The sequence below is a fragment of the Ochotona curzoniae genome, unplaced genomic scaffold, assembly GCF_017591425.1.
Source record: "Ochotona curzoniae isolate NIBS_2020 unplaced genomic scaffold, NIBS_Ocur_1.0 scaffold_2453, whole genome shotgun sequence".
NCBI lineage: Eukaryota > Metazoa > Chordata > Mammalia > Lagomorpha > Ochotonidae > Ochotona > Ochotona curzoniae.
Window position 1 is genome coordinate 32,220,342 of NW_024467094.1, and position 26,999 is coordinate 32,247,340.

The window sequence follows — 26,999 nt, forward strand, 5'->3', positions numbered from 1 at the left end:
CACAGAATTTCATTTCCTTGTGTCTACCTCTCTGTGCCTCTCATACATATAAATCTTAGCAAAAGTAAATAAATTAATTAAAATAAATAAATTTTTTTTAAAAAAAAGGGTGTGTACCACTCACCGAGTAAAGGATCCACAGTTCCTAAGCATATCTACAAAAGCAACTCCAATGAAACCATCGACATTCAGGATAAGATTGGGTTTCTGGGAAAGGTGAACAATTCAAAGCACTTGCGTGAATTCTCATTTTTTTTGTCACTATATATAAATATATCATCTATAATATATATAAAACTAATACAAATTTTGATCATTATTTTAAAACCTCCCATCAAGGGACTGGCATGCTGGCACAGCTGGTTAATATGCCACCTGCAATACTGGCACTACATAAGTGCTGGTTCAAGTTCCAGCCACCCTACTTCCCATCCAGCTCCCCACTAATGCACCTAGGAAAGCCACGGGTGATGGCCCCATGCTTGGGTGCCTGTCACCCATCCAGGCAACCAGGATGGAGTTCCAGGCTCCTGAATTTAGCTTAGGTGCAGCCCTGGCCTTTGTAGCCATTTGGAGAAAAAACCGGCAGATGAAACACTTCTCTTTCCCTCCCATTGCCTTCCACCGAAAACAATCCCTTTCATTTAAACTCGTAACAGTTTAATTCCCAATGATCACCACGGGACCTGACACATGGCTGGCACTGAGTACATCTGCTGAATTCACTCATGCAACAGAAAATAAAAACTTTCCAGAAAATTGGGCTGGAGTTTTGGCTGCACAATTCAGCCAGAGGTTGGCTCCCAGCTCCCCCAACCCTGGGGAAATCCACCCCAAATCAGGATCAAGGCATGGCAGGTGGCAGAGGGAGGGTCCTGGCTGCCTACCTTTGATGTGGTGATCTTCTCCACTTCCAGGGCATAATCTAGCAGTGGGGTGGCAGGGAAGTGCTGCTTAACGTAGTCCTTGAGGATCTGCACGCGCATGTCCGGGTTGTTTATCTAGAAAGGGACCTTCTGTCAAGCGGGCGCTCGCTCACACGCTGCCACTGAGGGGCATGTTCGGACTTGGCCAATGGCTGCACAGGACTGAACGTGTCCCTGAGACAACACGGGGGCCCAAGCCACATGTGTCACTCCACATGGATGGCACCAACCAGATAATGAGATGGGGCTGAAGGTGGCCGAGGTCCTTCCAGATCCCATAGGGCTTCAACAACCTTTGCAGGCTTTCTCTTGTGTGCTACCCAGGAGGAACTGAGCCTTGGAGATGCCCCAGGTTGTGCAGGGCAAGGGGCAGGGGCTGCCCTCCTGCATGTCTCCAGGCCTGACACCATCAGGCAGCCCAGTGACTCTGGAGCCACGTCTAGCTGGAACAAAATTCAAGCACATGCTGCCACAGGGGCAGCGAAGTAACTCACAAATTTTAGGAAAGACTTCAGATCTTCCAAAAAATGACCCACCTGTGAACAGACCACTCCTGTGCGAGGGGTTGTAGAGACACACAGATCTTCACACCAAAGACCACTCCTTTCCTAGCTGACACCAGAGGGCAGCAGCGCAGGGCAAGAACTATCGGGAAGGGACCCTGAGCTGCAGACTGCAAAGGAGTGTGCTGGGGTGATGGGAATGGTTCTAACCCAGACTGCGGCTCACTCAAGTTGACCTGGACTGTACAGGCCTGAAAAGGGCTGTCCTGCACCACATCCAAGCCCCTCTGATATGAGTCACTGTGCCCACTTATGCCAGTGCATCCGAAGAGCCCTGAGCAAACAGAGCTCTAAGTGTCTGCCCCTTCTGCACAGATGGCAGAGCACAGGGGCAGCCTCGCTGGTATGGTGTGGGTGACCGGGTACACCTTGGCTGCTGTAAACCTAAGGAACTGTAATACAAAGCATCATGTAGCCTAAGGGGATGATATGTCCCCCTCAACTCTAGCCTTAGTGTCCTGGGGAGCTCATTTGGGAAGCTGCAGTTAGCACGTTTCTACCATCTTATCATATTACAGCTGATGCTGCTGCTTAAGCTGGGTGGGCACTGTGGTACAGCAGGGTAAGCTGCAGCCTATGACACCAGCATCCCACATAGCTCAAGTCCAAGTTGCAACCCAGAAAGCAGAAGATGGCCCGATTGCTTGAGCCCCTGCCAGCCAGCCCCTGGAGGTTGCTTGCTTTGACTTGGCCCAGCTCTGGATACCGTGGCTATTCATTTAGGGTGTGAATCAGAGGATGAAAGTTCAATCTCCTCTTTTCCTCTTTCTCTGTAACTCTTAAAGCAACAAAAAACAACAACAAAAAACCAACCAAAAAACACAGCTGTACTATGTACCGTATGAGGTACAAACGACAGCTGCGTAGTGAGCAACACCCGTCCACCTGCCTGACATGCTGCTAAACTACACTGACTCTCCCGTCACCACCCTTCCTGTAGTGCCACCCCTTTGAGAGAGCAACAACTTACAGATTTCACTCGGTGCCCGATGCCCATGATCAGCTTCCCCTCCTTTTTCATCTTATTCACAAACTCCATGGGGATGATGCCACTGTCAAAGGCCTTACTGAACATCTTGGCTGCTGCATCCAAGGCACCCCCAAACCGATCCCCCTGGGGGAGGAACAAGCACACACAGCTCTCAGCAGTGGCGGCTTCCTTCTGCTTCATGACCGACAGACCTACCGGGGCCCAGAACAGCACCCTCTGGCATTGGGTGGGGGGGCGGTCTATGCCAGGACCCTGTTGTGTGCTGCCAAAGCCAGGCCACTGCTGCCGTCTCTCCCTCCCCGGGTGCTGGTACGTACGATGGTGAGCAGTCCCGAGGTGAGGCTGGAGACGAGGTCCTTCCCCGCCCGCGCACAGATGATGGTGTTGTGAGCCCCCGAGACGGCTGGCCCATGGTCAGCGGTCACCATCAGGCACATCTCGATGAACTGGCAACAGTATTTGGGCAACCTGGAGGAGGGTGAGTGAGAGGTGGAGAGGGGAAGAGAAAAGGTGAGGAGGAATGAAGGTCAAGGGCTACACCGACAAAGCCGGCTTCCCACTGCACCTGTTTCTCTGAAAAAATTAGTCAAGTTCAGGGACAGCAAACTGCCAATGCCAATGTATGATGCGCACGGAGCCAAAAAGCCAAGCCTCAGGATGCTGCTTCATGTTAAGAGACAGGAGAGTGTTCCCATCTAGCGGTACACTCCCTAGACCTCCAGGGAATCCACGCTGGGCTGACATCAGGAGCCAGGAACCTCCGCCAGGAATCCCTCGTGGGTAGAAGGAATTCAATTACTTGAGCCATCACTACTGCCTCCCCTGGCCTGTATTTGCAGGAAGCTGGACTTGGCAATTAAAGCCGGGAGTCAAACCCAAGCACTCAGTAGGGGATGTGGGCATCTTCGCCAGCCTAACCACAGGGCTAAGGGCCAGTCTCAGAATCTGGCGACTTTATAGCAGCTCTATACTACGCTGGTACATAAATATTTAAAATGTTTATTTTATTTCTGTTTGAAAGGCAGAGTTACAAAGAGAAGCACAGTGAAAAATGATCTTCCATCTGTTGGTTCCCTCCCAAGATGGCTGCAATGACTGACTGCAGCTGAGCCAGGAGTCAGGCTCTTCTTCTGGATCTCCTATGTGGGTGCAGGGGATCGAGGGCCATCCTCTGTTGCTTTCAAGGCAATAAGCAAGGAGCTGAACTCAAAGTGGAGCAGGGGAGACATGAACTGATACCCACAGGAGATGCTAGTGTCAGCCCTCAAATATTGTATTTAAAATGGAGTTAGCAGGGTCAGTGCTATAGCTTAGGATACGTGCATCCTGTTTCAGAGTGCCCGGATGGAGCCCCACCTCTGCTTCCTGCTAATACACGTAGGAGGCACAGCCAATGGTGTAAGTGCTGAGTCCCTATCACCCACACAGCAGACCTGGATGAAGTCCCTGGGGAGTGAACCAGTGGACAGATCTTTTTCTCACTTTGTCGCTCTACCTTCTAAATAAAAATAAATAAACAAACACTTAAACTGCAACAGCTAGCAATGTCGATGTGCAACAGTTTCCGGTATGAATTGCTGCCAACAGGACCCGGCCTGTACTTGTGGCTTTCTTCCTGAGGGAGCCACACCTCCAGCAGCGCTCAGCTCCCTGCAAAAGGTCTGGAGATGTGGCGAGACCAGTGCAGACCCAAAGAAACCTGCTCAGCTGTTACAACTGTGACCTTTTTCCAGGAAGGCCCCAGGACAGGATCAAGACCCAGCTGTCTGTGGGTGAGGACGTGACCCCTGGCCCTCTCCCAGTCCTCACCAGCACCCGTGCCCACCTGTCAGCCCTGGGGAAGGTTGACCTCAGCAATTACCCAACTTCATGCCTGTTCCACAGCTGCATCTGTGAGGGTTGGCCCTCACCGACCCAGCCCTGCTCTTCTAGACATTCTACTTCTTAAGTAAAACTTCCCAGGGCAAAAAGGCTGAGGCTGGGAACAGGGGCAGCTGTGACCTCCACAAGGGTCGCTGCCCCCTACTGCTCTGGTTTCTGTCATTGCAAGATAAGGGAAAGCCCTCATGTCTCTTTCTCCTGCCCTTGCTGTCCACCTGTGGCTATAAGACCAACCCTAACCACACTACAACAGCCTGCCCACCTTTCTGCAGGAAGGCAAGCTACAGGACCCACCATCTTCTGCCCTCCATGCCTCACCTTCTCTGGAACCAGAGGAGGCCAAGGACCCCGCCGATGCCCATCTCCTCCTTGAAGACCTCAGTGATGGGCATGCCTGCGTAGATGAGTTCCTGGCCCCGCTCATCGCAGATGCTGGTCATGAATGAGGCAGGCTTGCGAATCAGACCCAGTTCCTGAGCAGAGGTGGAGCAAAAGGAAGCAGGAATATTTGATGACATGTGATAGCTATGGATTTTCAAGGGCTGTGACTTGCCCCTACTCCCAGAACCCAAGTGTCCCAAGAAAGTTTTTTTGTTATCTCAGTCATGCATTTATTTAAATCTAGAGCAAGACAGAGACAAAGCCAGGATTTGGCCAAGCCCTCTATCTGGGCTTTCTTCTACTGCCTTCCCAAGCACACTGAGCAGGGAGCTGGAACATGAGTGAAGGAACATGAACCAGAACCAGCAAGTTGATAGGGGATCCTGTGTTACAGGCAGATTTAACCCAATTGGCACACCAACACTGGCCTCCAAGGAATGTTTTAAACTCTGGTGGCCAAGTAGCAAGTCACAAATTTCCCTCAAGAAAGTGGTGCAAAACTTCTTTCATTGGGTCCCTCAGAGGACAGGAAATAGGGTACCACCACGTGGTTCCCGTGCAACTCTGGCACTGCTTCTATCCTTTACTGAACACTGCCATGTTGGGCAGACCAACAGCTGGCCTTACTGCCTCATCTTTCAAAATGAATAAATGGGCCCAGTGCAATAGCCTACAGGCTGAAGTCCTCACCTTACGTGCACTGGGATCCCACATGGCCACCAATTATAGTTCCATCAGCCCTATTTCCCTGTGCCCTGGAAAAGTAGTTGAGGATAGTCCAAAGCCTTGGGACCCTGCACACATATGGAAGACCCAGAAGTTCCTGGCTCCTGGCTTTGGATTGGCTGAGCTCTGGCCATTGCAACAGCCACTTGGGGAGTGAATCAGTAGATAGAAGATCTTCCTCTCTGTCTCTCTTCCTCTCTGTATATATCTGACTTTCCAATAAAAATAAATGAATCTTTAAATTATTTAAAATAAAATAAAATAAAATAAAATGAATAAATGCATTTTAAGCATTTGAAAGGCAGAGAAAGACACAGAGTCCCTAAACTGTTGGCTTACTACCCCAAATGCTTCCAACATCCAGTGCTGGGCCAGGCCAGAACCAGAGCCTGGAATTCAGTGAGGCTCTCCACTGGGGAGTGGAGAGGTGAGGCCATGGGGACCCACGTGAATGAGCTCTCACCTGCTGCCTCCCAGGGTGTGCACCAGCAGCAGTAAGATGGGAAATGGACTTGGGACTTGATCCCAGGCATGCCAATATAAACTACAGGACCATTAGGCCAAATGTTTGTCCCCACTGACTCATTTCAACGCCACCAAGAACCATTTCTCATGTTAAAGAGAAATGGAGGCTTATGGAGGCCCAGGATCACAGGTTGAAAAGTCAAAGAACGGCTCCCCTGGGAAATCTGTACACGATGTCACTCCAAAGCACATGGGGCTCACATGAGTACACATGGGGCTCTACCCAGCATGCTCTTTATGTGTGGAAAGGGGCTTGGACTCTTGAACTTCTCTTCTGCCCCTTCTGCGCAACCCCCTTTCTTTAACAAACACCATTAAGCTATGTGTGTAAAAAGGAATACGACTACATTCTCCTTTTCAAAGCTAAAGGAGGACAGATAGATACAGGCATACTTCAGAAAGCTCACAGAAATGGAATTACAATGCCCAATTTGGGTGCAAAGCTAGTGGAGAGACTGGTACTATGGTGTACTGGGTAAGCCACCTGCCATGCCAGCATCCTGTAAGAGCTCCACTTCGAGCTCTTGCGGCTCTACTGCCCATCTAGCTCCCTGTTACTGTGCCTGGGAAAGCAGCGAAGGATGACCCAGGTCCTTGTGCCCTCTGACATCTGTAGAGCTCAGAATTATTGAATGGACTGCTCTGTTTCATGTGCCAGCTGTTCCACTTCCCATCCAGCTCCCTGCTTGTGGCCTGGGAAAGTAGTAGAGTATGACCCAAAAGCCTTGGGGCCCGGCACCCGGGCAGGAGAGACTCAGATAAAGCTTCTGGCTTCAGCCTGACCCAGCCCTGGCTGTTGCAACCATTTCGGGAGTAGAGCAGCATGAGGATTTCTCTCTCTTCCCCTCTAACTCTTCCAAATAACTGAACAAATCTTTAAAAAAAAAAAGTTACACTAGCATGGTGGTACAGAGGGTTAACCCCATGTAAGTACCAGTTTAAAGTCCAGCTGTTCCATTTCTCGTGCAACTCCCTTCCAATGCACCTGGGAAAGCACAGGCAGATGGTGCAAGTGACTGGGCCCCTGCCACCCACGGGGAGACCAGAGTTCCAGGTTCCTGGCTTTGACCTGGCCCAACCCTGGCCATTCAGGGAGAGAACAACAGCTGGCAGACTTCTCTAATTCTGCCGTTCAAATAAATAAGTATATCTTTAAAAGAGAAAAAAGTGGAATCCAAGCATAATTTTCATATAAGGTACATTTTCTATCAACTTTTTGAAGACCTCCTATGTGGTTAGTCTTCCTGTGACCACCACCTCCAGGTTGTCTGCGTGTTTTAGTGAAACGGACATCTTTCCTACTTCCACTCACACAGGTGACGTGCAACGTAGTTTCATACATAGACACTTTTCAGGTAAGCGCAGTGGAGCCTTGGGCAGTCTGTTCAACAATTATGAACTCTACAGATATCAGCACATCCATGCCAGCTTGCTCCCTTCTTTTCCTTTCACATGGCAGCCTGTGACGGACACAGTGCTACAGCACACTGACAGCCACCAAACAGAAGCAACCCTTGGACCTGTTTCTCTGTGTGCCGGACACGGACACGGCATTCCTCTGCACTAACCACTGAGCAGGACCTTGCTGGGCCACAGGGGTGAGCGCTCCAGCTGTTCTGCTCTTAGCCAGCTGCCTCAGGAAAGCTGGATCAACTTCCACTCCCACCCACCACGGAGGCAGGTGCGGTGTCCTCACACCTGCACAAACATGTTGCCTAACACCTTTCTTATCTTTGCTGATCTGATGGGGGAAGGCTGTCATGACAATTCCACTTTGGATTCCTTTTATAATAAATGATACTGAACATTTTTTCATGCTAAAAGGCCAATTATTATCCATCTTTCTAAAGGTTTACTGGCCTTTGAGAAAAATTTTTTTTGGACCTGGCGTGGTAGCCTGGTGGCTAAATCTTAGTCTTGCAACCGTCGGGTTCCTGTATGGGCTACACTACAGTGCTGGCCCTTGCTGCTGCCGATTCAGCTCCCAGCTAACTAGGAGGGCAGCAGATGGTGACAGGCAAGTGTTCCTGTGACTCACGTGGGAGACGAGGATGGAGTTCCTAGCTCCTAGCTTTGGCCTCGCCCACACCTAGCTGCTATGGCCATGTGGACGTCAATCAGCAGATGGAGAGTTTGAATTTTCTCTCTTTCTCTGTTGTTATACCTTTCAAATAAGCAATAGACTGCCCCCTAAACCTCCCCTGTCCTCCCCTGGGGGTACCCAAGGCACCTACCCTGGCCCAGGAATAGTCCATGGGCACCGTTGGGGGCGGTACTTCCTGTGCAGGAACAATGACCCCTTTGGCCACAAGATCTTCGTATACAGATCTGGGAGCGGGAGGAGAAGACATCACGTGACTTCTGTGATCCTGGGATCTACACAGCATCCCAAGAGTGCTTCTCCACGTAAACTGAACACCATGGGTTTCCTGTCCGTGGCCTACTCTGTCCAGCTGGGTCTCGAGAGCTAAATAATAAAAACAGGTTCTGGCCCAAACTGCATTCATCCCACCCTCCCCACCACTTCACACGTACTGTGAACAGGAATTTAAAGAAAACATAATCTGGGGGCTGAGGAAGGGCCAAGGTGGGTAGCATGGGCAGACGGCAGAGGGAAAAGCAGAAAGACACAGCAGGACAACTCTTTCTCAGTCAGAGGAGATACTTGCATGTTCAACCTGCCCTCACAGCCACCAAGGCCTGGCCAGGAGGCGGCCTCTGGAACCAACGCTGTCAGCGCCCCTGCCTGCACACCCGGCCCTGGGAAGCGAAGGGTGGCTTCACCACCTGTGCAGCTGCACTGGATTGCAGAGGGACGTGGGAGGAGAGAGGGACGTGGGAGGAGAGGCAGGCAGCCTCCTCGGGTCACTCACTGGATGATTTCGCCAAGCTCGTCAAAGCTCCGGGGCACAAACACCCCTGCCTCCTTCAAGGCTTGATTTTTGGCCACTGCAGTTTCAGAAGCCTGATTGGCACAGGCACCAGCATGGCCAAACTGGACCTGGAAGACAAAGGAGAGTGGCCTGATTGGGGCCTGGTGGTCGGGGCTCCCTGCACTCAGAAATGTTCACCACACCCTCTGCAGCTGAGCTGTGTCCCCCTCCTAACCCCTCAAGACACCAGGTGAGCCCCACTTTTTCAGGGAAGTCTTTCCCCTCCTAGAGAGCAGGCCTGGATGTGGTGAAGAGCTGGACACTCAGCGAGCAGGACCCAGGCTGGACTCCACAGTCACCAAGCAGGTCCAGCATGTCAATCTCAGGGATGACTGCTACTGAGGTCCCCTCAGCCGCCCCACCCCCGTCGTACCTCAGAGGAGAACATGGTGGCACAGGTCCCAATGCACCAGCAGACCACAGGCTTGGTGATGCGGCCCTCCTTGATGCCCCGGCAGATCTTATACTCCTCGGTGCCCCCTATCTACCCAGGAACAAGCAAAAAGCAGAAGCCCACAAGTCAGTGGATGCCATCGTGAACAACTGCCCCAGGCCACATGAAGGCTTAACCCCATGGAAGGTTCTCCATGATCCATTTGGCTTCTGCACATAGCGCATGGTTTTGGCCAAATAACAGAATGTGAGCTCAGTTTCAGCCTGGACATGAGGAAGAATTCTGGAGTGCAGCAGGTATTCTTGGAGGACTCCAGAGACAATCCCTGGACAATCTATAGCTGCAAGATGATGGAGAATCAGACCCACCCAGGGGTGTGAGCAAGGCACAGTGCTCAGGCTCACCAAGTGCAGAACACGGTCAGCTAGGACAGCACTACTCCTGGACAGGGGCTGGTGGCTCGGGCCACTAGGAGGGAACACACACAGAAGCACCAACAGTGACAGCCTCGAGGCCCCACCACACATGGGCTGCCACCTTCAGTGGTATAGAGTCAAAGGGCTGACATTTTTAGAATCTAAGATCATGCACTACTTTTATGATCATCCTTAAAAAATAAATCAATCAATCAAACTAACCTCTCCAAGCACCACAATCATCTTGACTCCTGGTGTGTCCTGGTAACGTAACACATGATCCATGAAGGTTGAGCCAGGGTACCTGTGGGCGGGAAGGACAGGATCAGGAGAGGTCTGGGTAAAGGGGGTGCAAGTGTGAGCAGCACACTTGTGTGAGGGACACTGGGGTTTTCCGTGGGGGCAAATGTCCCGGGAGGAATAATGGGACAGAGGGGAGGACAGAGGTCAGTGAACTGCAGAAAAACCTGAGCACAGAAGCAGCCTAGGGAGAATCGCCCAGCAGAGAAGCCCTGGAAGGCACAGATATGGATCTTAAAATACAGCCTCTCTCAGAAGAAGCTGGAAACTGAGCTCCAGCCCTCTTCTTGATTGGTTGAAGATAACCAGCTTCTCCTGAACAACGGGTGGCAGAAGCCATCTCTGACCCTACCGTCCCAGGCTAGGTTAAAGATAGTGCCTGACACTCTTAAATGTCAGGCTCTGGGGGATCAGCCCCAAGTCCTGAGGCCACTCCAACAACCCACGGAGAAGAATGGATGAGCCATCCCTGCTGGATGGCCACCTTGCTGATGTCTGAGCACAGCCTCACGGGAACCCCAGTCCACAGGCAGAACTGCCAGATCCAGCCACTCTTACATCCTGCCCACTGACACCTCTGTGCTTCTCACTGCTTGAAGCCGCTTGGTTTGGGAGTGAGCTTTCCTTTTTTCCCCTGGTACCTCTGGTTGCTCTCCTTCCAACTACACTCTGCCACCCCGAGGGCCAAGCTCAGCAACGGCCCCCTAATGCTTTAGAAACACAGCCTGCTCTGCTGTCTGGTTTCAAGAGTCCATTAGGTCCCCAGATACAAGAAAAAAAAAAACAATGAGGAAATAATAGCCTTACACACTTTCCTGTAGCCCTTGAACCTTTTTGCCCTAATTAACTATGCAAAGATTGTCAAAAATAAAGAAAAAATGAAAGAGTTCATTAGACCTGAGATAGGAACAGATATATCCTGTCAGGAACTTAGATGCCAGGGCTGGAACTCTGTGCCAGCAAGCAGACATGGCAGGATCTAAAGACTCCACCTGGGACGCCCCCTGGCAGAGGATCACCTGTCACCGCCGATGGCCACACCCTCGTAAACGCCATCCGTGGTGCGGGAGATGATGTTGTTCAGCTCGTTGGACATGCCTCCAGACCTCGACACGTAGGCCACGCTGCCAGGGCGGTAGAGCTTGGAGGCCAGGATGTTGTCCAGCATCCCACCTGTGTTCCCAATCTTGAAGCACCCGGGCTTGATGCCTCCAACCTGTCGGGGGTGGAGGGCGTCACACAGCAGCAGTCAGATATGACACAGGGCTCAAAGCCATCTCAAAGCCCTCTCTGGCCTGGCTGGGGAGAAGATGGACAGAAGAACCGAGTACTCCTTGGCCTTCCTGTTTAGGAAGAAGCTCCTCTCTCAAGAGAAGCCACACATAAAAAGGAACGTCTTTGTTTATCAAGCACAGCCAGCTCTTATAGATGCAAACAGTTTTAAAGGCAGGTCACCACCCTCGCTCCAGATATGCCTATAACCCAGCAGAGGGGACAATACAGCTGTGCTTCGTGCATCAAAATCACCCTTTGACTCTAGAAGATGCCTGGCTTTGTTGGAAATCCCAGCTTCACACGTGGAATAGGAAGCGGATATTGCGGAGTAATGGGTTGGGCCAAGGCTTGGAACACACACATCCCATACTGGGATGGCCTGGCTTAAGTCCTGACTGCTCAGCTTCTGATCTAGTTTCCTGATAATGCACTTGGGAAAGTAGCAGAAGATGGCCCACGTGCTTGGGTCCTGCCACCCACAAGGCCAACCTGCCTTCCCAGCCTGGCAGTTAGCCCCAGCTCTTGCAATCATTAGGAGGGGATGAATGAGCTAAGGGAAAAATTTCTGTGACTCTCCCTCTTTCAAATAAAAAATAAATATATAAATAGTAATACGTAGGCAACAACTAGGTAAACATAAGAATAAAAATTTTACAGAGCATGTTTTTGACTCAAGAATATGATCTCCCAAGTTGGGAGATCATTCTTTCATTTATACTTGAAGGAAGAATCAAAAACTACCTGTAGTTCTCTGAAGGTAGACAAACACATTTTTTAAAAATCCTGCTAATGCTGATCCTGGGTGGCAGTAGCAATGGCTTGCTTAAGTGACTGGGTTTCTGCCACCCACATGGGAGACCTGGCTCTTCCCCCTAGCTGTTGCAGTGATGGAGGGACTGAACTGGTGGACTGGAGTCTGTCTCTCTTTCAAAACAAAGAGAAACACCTTCTTATTAGCTCCTGAAACTATATACAAAGGTGAAACGGACTGAGGCTGGCACTGAAGCATAATGGGTTAAGCCTGGGCCTGAGACATCAATTTTGTACAAGGATTCATGAGATAAGCATGCATAAGAGTTTTGGTTCAAGTCCTGGCTGCTCCATTTCTGATCCACTTCCTTGCTAATGCATTTGGGAAAGCACTTGGACCCCTGCCACCTACAAGGGAGATCCAGATGGAGTTCCTGGCTTTGGCCTGGCCCAGCCCTCAACCACTGTGCCATCTGGAGAATGAACCAGCAGATGGAAGGTCTCTCTCTCTCAGTATGTATGAGTGTCTCTACCTCTTTCTCCTCTTGTAACTCAAGATTCAAATGAACAAAACAAAACTTTATTTTAAAAAAGAAATTAGGGTCAGGACTAGGGGTTGGCTGTGCTGGGCTAGACTGTAGACCCACCAGCATGAGCTGGAACTGGGGGCAGACTGGGCCAGGCAAGGCTACAGTACCTGCTGGCAAATATCAAAGTGAGATGGACTATACCAGACCAGGCTACAGCACCCAGCAGTATGCATGAGACCCAGGGGGAGGAGTGTGAGCCTGGTAGGGGGACAGTGCGAGCTCTGCTGCTGGGCCACTGCTCCCACTAGTGAGAGTGAGAACTGAGACCAGGGGCAGACTAGGCTAGGCAGGGCTATAACACCTGTTGGCCTGCATGTGAACTGGATTAGGGGGAAAGCCAGGCTGGGTATCCACTAGTGCACACATGAGCTAGACTAAGTACAGGCTGGCTGGGCTTTGCCATAGCACCTGGAAAGTGCAAGATCTGGGGCTGGGTGTAGACCAAGTAGGGAAACTGTGGCCACCTCTATGAAGGGCTGCAACTCCCACTGGTGAAAGTAAGAACCATGGCTGGAGGTAGGCCTGACTAGACAGCAAGTGGTACCTGCTGATATAAATGTGGGCTGGATAGTGGGGTTGGTTGGGTTGAGCCAGACTTCAGTGACCATTGACATGTATGAGAGCTGAATAGGATGTGGATGTGAGACAGACTGGACCAGTCTGCTGAACATACCAGTAAGCACAGGAACCAAGGCTTGGGGTGGCCCTAGTCGGGGGTTACTGAGGGGTTAACCACGATTAGTTCCCGCTGGTATATGTGAGGGCTGAGTGTCTGGTGGTCAGGGTTGGGCTGGATCGCAGCATCCATTGGTTTGTATAAGAGACGGGGCTGGAGTCAGAACTGACCCAGAAATTGCAACCACCAGTGTGTATGTAGGCTGATGTGGGTGACAGATTGAGTCGGATCCCATACTGGCAAGCACACACAAGTCAGGTCTTGGATCACCTCAGATGAGGTTTCTTTGGAGATCCTCCAAACTGAACCACTGGGCTCAGAACTCAAACTATGGGAAGAATCACAGGATCTGTGGTCTGACTGTGGAGTGCATGTGGTCGGAACTGGGCCTCCTCAACGGCTAAGACAGAGCAATGAACAGCATGCCCAGACACACATAGAGGACATGACATTCCACTGGGGCGTGTAGAGAACATCTGGTACCATAGCAGAGGATGGAGGGCAGAATAAATTGCTCAACTACCCCAGCCAAGCATTGAGAGCAAATACCTGGGCGAATGGAGACTGTCAGCCAATGGACCTTGGAAGGATTTTCTCCTCCTTAAATCAGTGAGATCAACAACATTTCAGAACTATCAGATCCACTGAGGCAGAACCCTCGGAGCACGTTCCACATAGGGGACCCTGGGATGATATCCAGTGGCTGTTACCCATCCCTGGATACTGAGGTGGTTGGGATGCTGGATGGTCTTCCCCCTCTTATCTCCCCACTTTCCCCAGAAACAGGAAGAAGAAAAAGAAAATTTGGAAACAATGGTCTCATCCACTTTCCCTTAATCTTCAACCCTTCCCACCCTATGTAAACAATGTAAACATCATTAAAATTACAATTTAAAAAACAGAAGAAGAAGCAAGGCCTTCTGGGGGGTGGGGGTGGGAGACTCACAGTGGCAGGTCCGATGATGGTCACTCCCTTCTGGTTCGCCCTCTTGATCAGCTTCCTGGTGAGGGCTTCAGGAATGCCTTCGGCTATGATGGCAATGGTGCGAATCTAGGCAACAACAAATGCCCTCCTATTAGCCCTTCCCATGCCCTGTGCCCCCTCCCAGGCTCTACGTATAAAGTCATGTGGCCAGCAGCCTGGCCCTCCACCCTAAGCGCCCTAACCTTCTCCCAAAAGAGAGGTGGTAGACAGGCCAGTGGCTCTCACTGGCCAACACCACAGTGATTCAGTACACACACAAGAGAAGACATTTCCACAGCCTGCCACTTGGCCTCTCACTTGGAAACTCCGGCCACTCGCTCTCCACTTGCCCTGCATCTGCCCAGCCATGTGTGGCTTCTCTCCACAGTATCCTCTGAGTCGTGACCGTGTCCCCACAGGGTGAGGCCTGAGTGTGAGGGGACGAGTTGCTTCAACACTCAGCCAGGAGAGTGTGTCAGGCAGGGAACAAAGAAGGCCCAAGCACCTCCTTTCCTGGGTTCCAGACCAGGGTCCAGCAAACCTTCTGTGAGGGGTGGAGGTGGCATTTCAGCTCTCCAGCCCACGTGGTGTCTGGTGATATGTGGTGAAAAAGCAGCCACGGATAGTATGTGAATCAGAGCATGATTGTAATTTTTAAACAAAACTTTTTTCCAAAAATAGGTGATAGGGCAGGTATTGTGGCGCAGCACATTAAACCACTCCTCAAGAACAACCTCATTGCTTATTAAAGTGCATGGGTTCCGGTCCTGTCTGCTCTGCTTCCAATCCAGTTTCCTGGAACACATCCTGGGAGGCAGCAATGAGGGCTCAGGTGTTTGGGTTCCTATCCACATGAGAGACCTGGACACAGTTCAGGGCTTCTGGCTACGGCCTGGCCCATCCCTGGTTGTTGTGGGAGTTTAGGGGACAATTAAGTGGAAGAAGATTCCCTCTTTCTCTCTGTTTCTCTCTCCTCCCCACTCTGCTTTTCTAGTATACAGAAAAAAAAATTTTAAGTGATTTTTCTTTTTTAAAGATGTATCCAAATGGAGAGTCTAAGATGGACTATGTCAATCAGTGGATTCTTCAGCGACCTCATCGTGCTTGGAATGGTGACACAGCAGCAATTCAGAACTGTTAAACTATCTTTTTTTTTTTTTTTTAATTGGAAAGGCGGATATACAGAGAGGAGAGACAGAGAGAAAGATCTTCCATCCGATGATTCACTCCCCAAGTGAGCGCAACGGCCGATACTATGCCGATCCGAAGCCAGGATCCAGGGACTTCTTCCGGGTCTCCCACATGGGTGCAGGGTCCCAAAGCCTTGGGCCATCCTTGACTGCTCTCCCGGGCCACAGGCAGGGAGCTGGAAGGGAAGCGGGGCTGCCGGGACTAGAACTGGCGCCAATATGGGATCCTGGGCGTGCAAGGCGAGGACCTTAACCACTTGCGCCACCACGCCGGGCCCTGTTAAACTATCAAAACCACTTGAGCAAGACCCTCAGAGCATGCCCCACATCAGGGACCTGGGATGGGTGGGAGACTGGGTGGAGCTTCACCCTTTACCTCCCCCTTTTCCCCAGATACAGGAAAAAAAAAGTGGAAATAACACTCTTACACACTTTCCTGTAACCCGTGAACCTTTGTGCCGTAATTAACTATGTAAGCATTGTCAAAAATAAAGAAAAAAAATTTATCCATGTGTCAGGTATACAGAGGAGAGACAGGGAGGAAGATTTCCGTCTGATGATTCACTCCCCAACTGAACACAACGGCCAGAGCTGAGCTGATCCAAAGCTAGGAGCCTGGAGCCTCTTCCGGGTCTCCCACTCGAGTGCAGGGTCTCAAGGCTTTGGCCCATCCTCCACTGCTTTCCCAGGCCACAAGCAGGGAACTGGATGGGAAGTGGAGCTGCCAGGATTAGAACCAGTGTCCATATGGGATCCCCATGTGTTGAAGGCAAGGACTTTAGCCACTGGGCTACAGTGCCAGGTCCTGTTAAGTGTTTTTTTTTTTAAACCCCAGTACAATCAGATGGCCTAGGTTTTGCTTTGGGCTATAGTTTGCAATCTCTGCTCTAGACTAACTAACTTTTCAGAGATATGCTATATTTTTTATTGCATCTAGATATCAAAATAATTTTAGGTGTCTAGCTATAAGTTAAAACATAACAACCTGAAATCAGACAATTTTGAACAAAAGAATCAACATGACTAATCTATGAAGGGTTTTTACAAATCAATTTTGAAGACAACTGAAAAAAAAAATAAATAAAAGGACAAATGAGAAGAACCGAGGGAGAGCAAGTGGTGAGGTACAAAGGGCCAATTCGTGTTTCCAAAAGCTTCTCTTAGCTGATGACCAAAGGAACACAGATTCGACAGGAAGTATTAGTTTGACAACTACTTAGTGCTGGCAAGGGGCCTCAGAGCACTCAGAGGACTATGGGAACCACTCGGACGGCAGGACAGAGCAAAGCTGCAAGGGCTGTACCCTTGGGTACAGCTGGGCCACTTTTGTCCCCAGCAGCAGTGGCTGTGGATACCACTCAGGGGCTGTCTCCTGCCCAGTGCTCAGGGACTCACCTGAGCGTAGTTCATGGTCTCCATGGTGCTGTCATAGGCAGAACGGAGAGAGGCAAAATTGATCAGCACATCCACTTCCGGGTGTTTCTTCATGGCATCAGCCATGTTCTTGAAGACTGGGATCAGGATTTCCTTATGTCCCCAGTAAAACTTCTGTTTGTGGTCACCCCTGGGAGAGGGCAGAGGCAAAGCTGAGATAAGGTACAGCAGGCCAGGGCTCTGTCTTCCTCAACTTTGTAGAGAAGGCAAAAAGATCCCCGAGAGGGTGGACTGTCCTCACGGGGTGGCAACAGTGGGGATAGGGACAGACCCTTCCCCAGCAAAGGGGAGAAGTGTGCTGAGCCCTCCCTTACCCCCAACCCCAGTTGGTGTCAGCTGAGGTAGGAGAGCAGGACAGCTGGGCTTCTGGCCACAGCAGGACTCACGTGAAAGGATAGACCATGGCGGCCACCGAGGGCTCGTCTCGGGAACAGACGTAGTCGAAGTCCAGCATGCCTTGCACAGCCCGGGTCTGCATGCCCCACACGATGGCTTTGGTGTGGCGGCTGAAGAGGGTGGCGCTCTTCCCTGGTGGGCAAAGACACAGCGAGTGCACCCCGAATACATGCACCCAGGCACCCGCGGGGGTGGGGTAGAGCCCTCCACACCACATTCAGGACAGTGGCTCCTTTAAGAGCACAAAGGGATGTCAAGAGAACTGAGTAAGGAGACACCTTGATTTTTTTCACAAGGAGGCAGCAGAGGCGACAGAAAAAACTAAAAGGACTTCCCTGGCTGCTAGACAGTTCAGGAAGAAACAGAGAAAGAGCACCCCTTGCCCCTTGCAGGGACCCCTCACTCCAGCCAATGGTTCCCAGGACAATCAGGGCCTGCTTAATTTCACAAGAAAGGTTTCAGAGACTTCATAAAACTCAATGGAAAATAGAATTTAGAAGTGTTTTGATACAGGGCCAGGCATGGTAGCATAGTGGTTAAAGTCCTTGCCTTGTATATGCCAGGATCTCATATGGGCTTACCCCAATGTATCACACTGTCTCGAACTTATCTTAAAAAGAAAAAATAAGATTTGCCCATTCATTTGAAAGTGAGAGGGAGAGACAGCAATCCTTCAGCATGGTAGTCTAAGAGCTTAAGTCCTTGCCTTGCATGCACCAGGATCCCATTTGGGTGTCGGTTCTGATCCCTCTTCCCATCCAACCCCCTGGTTTGTGGACTGGGAAAGCAGCCGAGGACGGCCCAAAGCCTTAGAACCCTGTACCCATGTGGGAAACCCAGAAGAAGCTCCTGGCTCCTGGCTTTTAATCGACGCAGCTTTGGTTGTGCAGCCACTTGGGGAGTGAATCAATGGATGTAAGATCTTCCTGTCTCTCCTCCTCTCTGTATATCTGACTTTTCAATAAAAATAAAATACATCTAAAAAAAAAAAAAAAAAGAACCAACCAGGCTACTGGATTGGAAGTGGAGCAGCCAGGATTCATACTGACACCTATATGGGATCCCAACACCATAGGTGAAGGTTTGGCTTGCTAAGCCACAGTGCTGGCCCTTGAACTTATGTTTTAATTCAATTTTTCTAGAAACTATTTGCAAACGAGTTTTTGACAAATGCTTTAAAAATCAATGAGTTTCTGAAACGTTTTCCCTCTTCTCATCCACTCTATAATCCCCCCACAACCCTGTTCACTCTATGAACAGGGACCTGAAGCAGGTGCCAGCCAGTCCTGGAATCCCTGTGAATTAGAGGTCACTGTAGCCAGGGCTGAGGACTAGGCAGCCCAGGCTGAGGCTGCAGCAGGCTGGCAGCACGGGGACCCACTTTCTGTCTCCTGCTCAGAACAATACTCTCTGGCAGACAGGAAAGAGGGAAGGGACGAAGGGGACACAGGAGCTGGCTGCAGTATGGTTGTGGGGTGACAGGAGGCAGCTGTTACTGCCCCCCTCCAATCCTTAGCATGGCACTCAATGGAGGTTCTCAGCTCCCCCCAGTATGGAAACATCCAGCCCAGTGGCAGGTGGTATTAACCTGCTCCACCGCATCGGCTTAGTCCGCCAAGTTCATCTGATTAAATCTCCATGTAGGCCTGCTCTTCCATCACAGCCTGAAGCTTCTCATGACAGAAGGTTCCGGAGGTTGCAAACACCTGGGATTTGCTGTTGTCTGCACTTTGGAGCCCATGAGACATGGGAAGCCATCTAATCCAGTTCTCACAGTGTCTGGTCCCAGGAAACCCAAGCCCAGAGATGCTCAATGACAGAGGTCCTAGATCATCCAGCACCAGAGCCAGGATTGCATAATAACTTAAGATGCAGCTCCGCTGTGTAATAGAGGAGGGGGTAGGAGATGAAGGGTGGGGAAGAGAGGGTCACCCAGATCTGAGTGCACATGTGCACACACAAAAATCTGCAGAGATGAGAAAAAAGCAACAATCTGCAAACCCACTCACACCTCCTGTCCCAACAAACACTCCTTGCCTCAGTCACACCCAGAGTAAGGGGTGACAGTGGCCTCTGGCCTCACTAGCAGCAATGGAGCCCCAGGAAAGACAGTGTCCCAGGGCTGAACCCCCTAACCACCAGCAGGTTCCTACTCTGCTTCACTGAGTGGCAGAGCTGGTTCCGACTCACTCCGCTCTCCCTGCCTGACCCTCTCTCTCCTACGTGGCCACACATGCCCCTCCTCTTTAGAAACCACACCCCACCCCGGGGCTTTCTGCAGGGGGCTCAGTCTGCACAGGGTAAGGGGAGATCTCGTCAGAGACAGAAAATGCAGGGAGTGAAGGGACGAGGATCAGTGGGTTGTGTGCCCGACTAACCGGCAGGGCATGAGCACCCTCGCATTAGCAGGGGGTCAAGACCAGAAAACTCTCCTGTCCTCACAGCTGGGAATGTCAACGGCTAACAGGAAGCCAGGGGCTTTCCATCTATTCCCCCAGGTCAGGACATTAAAAGTGAATATGTGTAATGTATGTGTGTGTGTACATGCTCACATAAAATGCCCATTACAAACTGTCACCTCAGATCCCAAAGCCAAGATCCCTTCCAATGCCCCAGATTCCCCCTCTCTATTCACTCTGCTCTTCCACTACAGAGCTGGGGAGATGTCAACCTGCCCCTGTAACAGGAGTGCTGCAAGGCAGTTGGCAGTGCTAACGCCCCAGCAGGACAAGTGAGAAAATGAGGGTAAACGAGAATGGAGTGATTGTGGGGCTCACTTTGGCTGTAGGATGGTGACCTCCCTCCCTGACACTGCGACCCTCTCTGGAGGGCTGGGCCCGGCTCCCATACTTTCCAGTTGTGGAGCCACAGAACCACAAGGTGAAAACGGTGTCCAGTGGGGTGCATGTTCTCATCAGGGATGGAGGGGGAAAGAGAGGAAAGACTAGGCCGACCTGGGAACAGGTCACACCGAGGTGGGGACAGCAAATAGAGCAGATGCCACTGCAATCCATTAAGAGAAGGGAAACACACACAGACAGGTACCCACTGATAAAAAGCCACACGTGGAGCTGGGGCGGGTGGGGGCATCCTACCTTGCAGGGGTCTTGGACTTGGGACTGAATCTGTCAAAGAAAATGACCAAGGCAACTAAGTCACCTGCTGTTGGCTGGAGGCACTGGGAGGGAGAGGGCAGTGACAGGGAAGGGCCCCATGGATGTGCATTTCAGGGCAGATCCCTCACAATCTCTCCTACTGCACAGTGGACAGGAGGAAGCCAGCAGAAGCAGTGAAGGTGCCAATCAGAGGCATACAGAGGACCAAGGTGGCAGAGACTGGGTGTTAGCACCAACCTCCCCCCAGGCCTTCTGAGGGGACAGTGGGCAAGTGATCCCCTCCCCACCTGGCACTGGGCTCTCTGGCTGGCTTGGTCCCAGGCCCTCAATGTCATCTCTTTCTTGTCCCCATGAAGCGTGGCAGGATGATGAGATCAGCCCAAGGCTGGACCTGGCTCCCCAGGATGATTTGCAGTATCATACATAGGGCTGTGGCTTTGGAGCTTGAGCCCCTGGAGCTAATGCCACCATTTTTCTCAAAGTGCCTTAAGCCAAGCCTGCCTTAGCAGAAAGAGCACACACGAGCCTCCTCAGGCCCAGGGCAACCACGCTGCTTAAGTGATACTGGATGGCAAGGGCTGCCTGGTAGTTACAATGGAAAGGCTAATCAGGTGAAGCACAGATGGGCCAATGGACCAAGGACAGAGCCCTGTGGTGCTGGGCGACTGTGTCACAAGTGCTTGCTCTAGGCTCCTGCCCTTGCCCTATATCAAAAATAGGGAGTAAGAAAGCTTCCCACACCCTGGCACTGCAAAAGCCCTGTGCCTTTGGCAGCCTCCCTACCCAGCTCACACCCAGGCAGGGACCAAGGTACAGAGGGGAGTGAGGTACCCTGGCACAGGGTGGGTCCCTGGGCCTCAAGACAGACCACCGAGCTCCAGCCATCGCTTCCTGCACCCCAAGGCCTCTCCTCCCACAAAGCCCAGATTCTTCTGTGTGTACTCTGCCAGCCCGAGTGGGACACGGTGAGGAGGGCACTGACAGGCCATTCTGCAACGTGTCTGCGACCTCCAGGAGCTACCTTGTGGCATGGCGGGCTTGGCTTTCTTGGCAGGTGCTGCATCATCAGCCCTGGATTCAGAAAAGGACGCGGTCCTGCTTGGGGCTGGAGTCTAGGGTGGCAGAAGAGGGAAAGAAGGGGGTTACCATCAGATAGCAGCCTGGGGACAAAGCTACCGATCCCGAAGGCTCCAACGAAATCAGGGAACAAAAAGCACGTCCCGCACCATTCCTCCCAAGCTGCATCCAGAAGCACACTTTTAAGAGTTCTCTGAGAGAGGAACCACACTGTCTCACACAGAGTGGCTGAGGCACCTGCCAGGGTCCCTCCCTCCACCCTACAGGTCTGATTTGTCACTTTTTGGTCTTGATGGGAGCCATCGCCTAGCATCCACCTTTACAACCCCTACATCCCAGACGGCAGCCAAGGGCATGGGACCCTGGCCTGGGAGTGGAAAAGCTGTGACAGTTCCCTTGTCTGAGGCAGTAGGAAGGCTGGCACCTACCGATGTGCTCCCGCTGGCATTGAGCAGGAAGTTTGCAGTGTGGGCTGCGGTGGGCGGCTGGTTGGGGATGGGCCGGTGGCCCAACGCCATGCCGACGATGGCCGTCATGTGGGTCTCCGTGCCAAATACATGGATGGGGATGCCGGTGGTCTTCCCTGTGAGGGAAGACAGAGAGTCCATCAATGGTGCTCCTCAGTGAGGGAGTCTGCAACGCCACGGCCCTGGTGAGCCTCTTGCCTGCCTGGATCCCTGCTAGATCAATCACCTGTCAAAATCTTCCCACCACACAAACTGTCTAAAGACCAATCACCTGCTGGCATGAGGAGCAGGAAATGGCTTGGGGCAAGCCTTGAGTGACCACAGTGCCAGTCAAGTAAGCGGTCTAGCACTTGCAGCCTGATCTGGGGCTGCACCCCCTCAGCCCTCAGCACCTGTTGTTTCCACATGCCTGATGCTTGCTGCCCTGGCTTGGTCTCTCAGCATCTACAACTCCTGTAGGGGGCTGTGAGCACACAGCTCCCTCTGCATGGAACACTTGCCCCACAGTCACCTGGCCGTGCCCTTCTCACAGAGCTCTGGCCAAGGGCAGACACTCTCAACCCCCGAGGTTGGTCTGCCCTATACACTGTGCAGATCCCCATGGACAGCATCCTCACCTCACGGCTGACTTGCCTTGTGCTCTAACAAACCCATTTACTGGGCCCGGTGCAATAGCCTAGTGATTAAAGTCTTAGCCTCATATGTGCCGGGATCCCATATGGGTGCCAGTTCTAATCCTGGCAGCCCCACTTCCTACCGAGTTCCCTGCTTATGGCCTGGGAAGGCAGTCAAGGATGGCCTAAAGCCTTAGAACCCTGTACCCACATGGGAGACCCAGAAGAAGCTCCTGGCTCCTGGCTCCGGATCAGCACAGCACCGGCCATTGTGGCCACTTGGGGAGTAAATCAGCAGATGGACGATCTTTCTCTTTGTATCTCCTCCTCTCTGTATATCTGACTTACCACTAAAAATAGATAAACCTTTAGGGCCTAGTGCAATAACGTAGCAGTTAAAGTCCTCGCCTTGAATGTGCTGGGATCCCATGTGGGTGCCAGTTCATATCTCCGTGACCCTGCTTCCCATCTACCTCCCTGCCTGTGGCCTGGGAATACAATCAAGGACAGCCCAAAGCTTTGGGACACTGCACCAGTGTGGGAGACCCAGAGGAAGCTCCTTGCTCCTGGCTTCAGACTGGCTCAGCTCCAGCTGTTGCGGTCACCTGGGGATTGAACCACCAGACAGAAGATTTTCCTCTCTGTCTCTCCTCCTCTCTGTATATCCGTCTTTCCAATAAAAATAAATAAATGTTTAAATAAATAAATCTTTAAAGAAAAAAACAAAACAAAAAACTGTTTACCATGCTGTCCCCAGGGCCTCAGTTTTAGGCAGATGAATGAGTGTGAATATTTGAACCACTTCAAGGGGGAGGAAGTATGTGTCTGTGTGTGTCTAGTGGGGAAAGGGTGCGAGTGACTCACATTCACAATGGACACCGAGTTTGGGACTACACAGGATGGTTCTGTGTGTTCAAACAGCGAGCCCCCGAGCAAAGCGCCTTATCTCTGCTGCTCTGCTCCCCATAACTGCCTGGGGTCCGGGGCCTTCTAAGGCGCTGAAGGCCAAAACAGCTGTCACAGGTCTAAAATGGCTGGCTGAGGGGGGCCCCACTTAAGCTCTCTGAGTTTCTGTTTTTCATTTTTGTTGTTCAATTCATTTTTTTTTCCATTTCTCAAAGGAAGAGGCAGAGAAGCCGTGGGAGAGCGAGCCTCTATCCACCGGCTTTCACCTCTGTGTGTTTGACAGGCCAGAGCCAGCAGCCAGCAGTCTCCCCCACATGAGAGACAATGCCACTGAGCCGCCTCTGCCCTTCCCCAGGGCCTGGACCAAGATGCCACCTTCCCATCAGGAACTCCTGGATCTGACTGAGAGCCACTGCTCGCTGCTACCTTCGTCAGTGACCCCCAGCACACGGATGCTGCTCCCAACATCCTGAGCTGCCCTGAGCTCACGGCCTGCTGTGTCTGTGGCTGAAACCCCAGCACCCAGGGCAATGCCTAGCAAGCAGCGGCCATCCCTCAGTAAGTACAGACTGAATGGCAATGCTTTCCTGGGCTCCATGCTTACCCACTTCTCCCATCACCCGCAGGCCCTCCTGATAGTTAGGGCCGCCTCGTCGGACAAAAATCGTGACCTCATGCTCCTTCAGGGGGCCCTGGTAATCTCGAATGGCTCTCACGATGCCCTGGAAAGGGACAGTAGAGACATGTCACTGAAACAAGGAAGCCACAGTGGATGACAGAAAATCTTCATCAACAAGCTAACATGTTCCTACTACAAGGGCCGCTTCTCAGGGAACGGGCAGGCCCCAGCAGTCAGTCATGTGGTGCACACATCCACCGGGGCAGGTACAAGCAACCCATAGTCTAGGACATCTGATCACCTCTGACAACACTGATGGGGGGAATGTGGGGGTACCCAGAAGCAACAGTCCTTGAGGCACTGTTGCCCCAGCCATACAGAGTCAACAGAGCTTTGCTGGTTTCTTCCTTCACTAGTCAATCTCATCTCTCAGTACAATCTGGTTGGTGGTGGGGCCCCATGCCAGGTTTTCAGAGTGCATCAAAATATAGTATTCTGGGGCTGACATTATAGTACAGTAGGTAAAGCTGCTGCCTGCAGTGCCAGCAACCTATACAAGTGCCAGTCATGTCCAAGCTACTCCATTTATGACCCAGCTCCCTAATGGCCTGAGAAAACAGTGGAAAATAGCCCTTGCATTTGGGCCCCTGCCACAGAGGTGGGAGGACCACACTGGCACTCTGGTGTGGGGTGTGGGAACTGTAAGCTGAGGCTTAACCTGCTTTCACATGCACCATGGCTGGTGGTTTGAGGAGCCTCACGGAGCAGGACCACACGGATAAGCAGCAGCTCTGGAGGAGGCTGCCTGGAAAGAGCCAGCTCCCAAGATCTGCGAGCTCTGTGGTGGTTACTGACTGGCAGCCACAAGCACAGTGTCTATGAGGCAGGCACAAGGCCCCAGCCCAGCACAGGGACCAAAGCTGAATGAAAAGCAGTCCAGGTTGTCAAAACCCCTTCCTCATTCCCATCGCTGAACAGAGGGCTGGGGGTTGAGGGATAGAAGACCAGGTATGGCAGAGAACCCAGTGTTAAAAATGAGGATCAGTTTAGTCAGTTGTCTAAGAACTGGTTCCTAAAAGGGGAGAAGCAGAAACTGCCCTCTCCCCATACCTCAGAGGAGAGAATGAAGGCTCAGCAAGGGTCAGTTGCTGGCCCAGAGACACACCGCTTGAGCTCCACACCTTCTACTCTGTGGTCTTTTGCCTCCTCCACGGGAGACCTGGACAGAGGCCCTTTCCAGGCTGGAGGACCTATGGGCACCTGCCTCTGACTCCAATCCAACTTGTCCCCAGACCCAGCAGCACTGCTATTGCAGCCGATTACCTTGAACGTGGCAGCCACATTGGTGAAGTTTGCAATGCTGCCTCCAATGATGAGGATCTTGCCTAGGTTTAGAATAAGACAAGCTGAAAAAGGGTTAAGGAGGCTGACTCCAGTGCTTCTCACTGGGCCAGGGACCCCATCTGCCGGAAGGCAGCAGGGACAGCATGGGACAGTCTGTCCCAACATCCACAAAGCGGTGTCAGCTGCACTCCATCAGCTATGTGACCACGTGGGGCTCAATCCAAATCCACCTAGTGTCTCCCGTACTGCAGGGTGGCATCCAGGAAATCCCAGCTTGGCCTTAGATACTTCCGCTGAGAATCTCTCTGGCTTAGGGAAAGGGCAAGTGGCACATGTGGCCACCAAATGCTGGCAGTGAGAATCACATGGCCCAGGTCAGCTTCTTCAGAGCAGTGCCATGCTAAGACCCAGCCACAGGACGCTCACTTGGGACAGTTTATGGTGATCACAAAGGGATCACACAGCTGCTGCTTCTTCCTCCCAGGTACTCCCATGGTGGAATCAGAGAAACCAAGGTCCAAAAGGAAGGGCCAGGTCCATCGAGGACCGGGAACACCCCCCACAGCCTCCGTGACTCCCGGCAGCAGGCTGCTCCCACTGTAGAGTACAGGGCTGTTTCAATAAGACTGTGTGTGTGTGTGTGTGTGTGTGTGTGTGTGTGTGTGTGCGCGCGCGCACGCGTGCACAAGCATCTCACCATCGGGGTGCTTCTCGCGGGTCATGAGGGAGAGGATGGTCTTAGCATAGTCGTAGGTCTGCTGCTCACTGGGTGCGCCTGAGTATTCCCCGTAGTTGGCCAGCTCATTTACGCCCCCAAGGTCGCAGATAGTGTCACTGCCAGAGGGACACACGGTCAGCACCTGCTCCGCCCCTGGAGCACCGGGCAGCAGCTTGGCCCGGGTAGACATGCCCCTTGGGCCTCCCATGCAAGTTGCACTTGACTGTGCTGCTCTGACTCTCCTGGGTAGAGCTGCCCGCCAGCTGTGGGGAGTCAGTTCCCAGGGCAGTTTGGTGGGTAAAATGAACGACAAGCACAGCCCAGACAGAGCTAAGGAGAAGGCCCACTGCAGGAACAGCAAGAGACTGTGCAGTGCCAAGAATTGCTGCAGTGGGGGGCTCGGGCCACGCAGAGGGGAACCTGGTGACACTCCGGCTGGAAACCAGCAGAGAGCCACCGTGCTTTAGCTAAAACCACAGCTGATTACTGCCCAGGGGGCAGAGAATGACCCCAACGTTTCTGTGCCGTAAGAAAATAAATACATATTTGTATAGGCACTACAAGGCCTGGGTGACCTGGCTGAGGAGGGCTGGGGAGACAGACAGAGTTCCATGTACCAAATTACATTGTACATTTGAGAACCTTGGCAGCAAATGCTGTTGCAAAGCATCAAAGCTCCTGTTTAAGCATGCTGTGCAGTGCAGGGCCTCACCAGAGCCCCTCAAAGCCGTCTGGGTGGCACTAATCCTCAGGTGAGTTTCTGGCTGGAGACTGCAGGCCACACCCCCTAGGCACTGGGTAGGCCTAGCTGGCACACCTCAGTAGCT

General features: G+C 51.9%; 1 protein-coding gene across 2 annotated transcripts in view; it reads right to left on the bottom strand.

Annotated features, from left to right (window-relative positions):
• Positions 1-26,999, bottom strand: part of ACLY (ATP citrate lyase) — a 39,186-nt gene that overhangs the window by 2,202 nt on the left and 9,985 nt on the right. For both annotated transcript variants that reach the window (XM_041001164.1, XM_041001163.1), the window contains exons 9-27: positions 26,152-26,288; positions 25,434-25,495; positions 24,096-24,213; positions 21,933-22,087; positions 21,449-21,539; positions 20,407-20,436; positions 17,302-17,443; positions 16,877-17,045; positions 14,274-14,378; positions 11,056-11,252; positions 9,959-10,040; positions 9,300-9,410; positions 8,867-8,994; positions 8,228-8,321; positions 4,680-4,834; positions 2,798-2,948; positions 2,460-2,603; positions 888-1,001; positions 125-207 (exon numbers count right to left, since the gene is read on the bottom strand). In XM_041001164.1, coding sequence (XP_040857098.1) covers positions 125-207; positions 888-1,001; positions 2,460-2,603; positions 2,798-2,948; positions 4,680-4,834; positions 8,228-8,321; positions 8,867-8,994; positions 9,300-9,410; positions 9,959-10,040; positions 11,056-11,252; positions 14,274-14,378; positions 16,877-17,045; positions 17,302-17,443; positions 20,407-20,436; positions 21,449-21,539; positions 21,933-22,087; positions 24,096-24,213; positions 25,434-25,495; positions 26,152-26,288 — 2,268 coding nt within the window. The remainder of the gene's footprint in view (positions 1-124; positions 208-887; positions 1,002-2,459; positions 2,604-2,797; positions 2,949-4,679; positions 4,835-8,227; positions 8,322-8,866; positions 8,995-9,299; positions 9,411-9,958; positions 10,041-11,055; positions 11,253-14,273; positions 14,379-16,876; positions 17,046-17,301; positions 17,444-20,406; positions 20,437-21,448; positions 21,540-21,932; positions 22,088-24,095; positions 24,214-25,433; positions 25,496-26,151; positions 26,289-26,999) is intronic.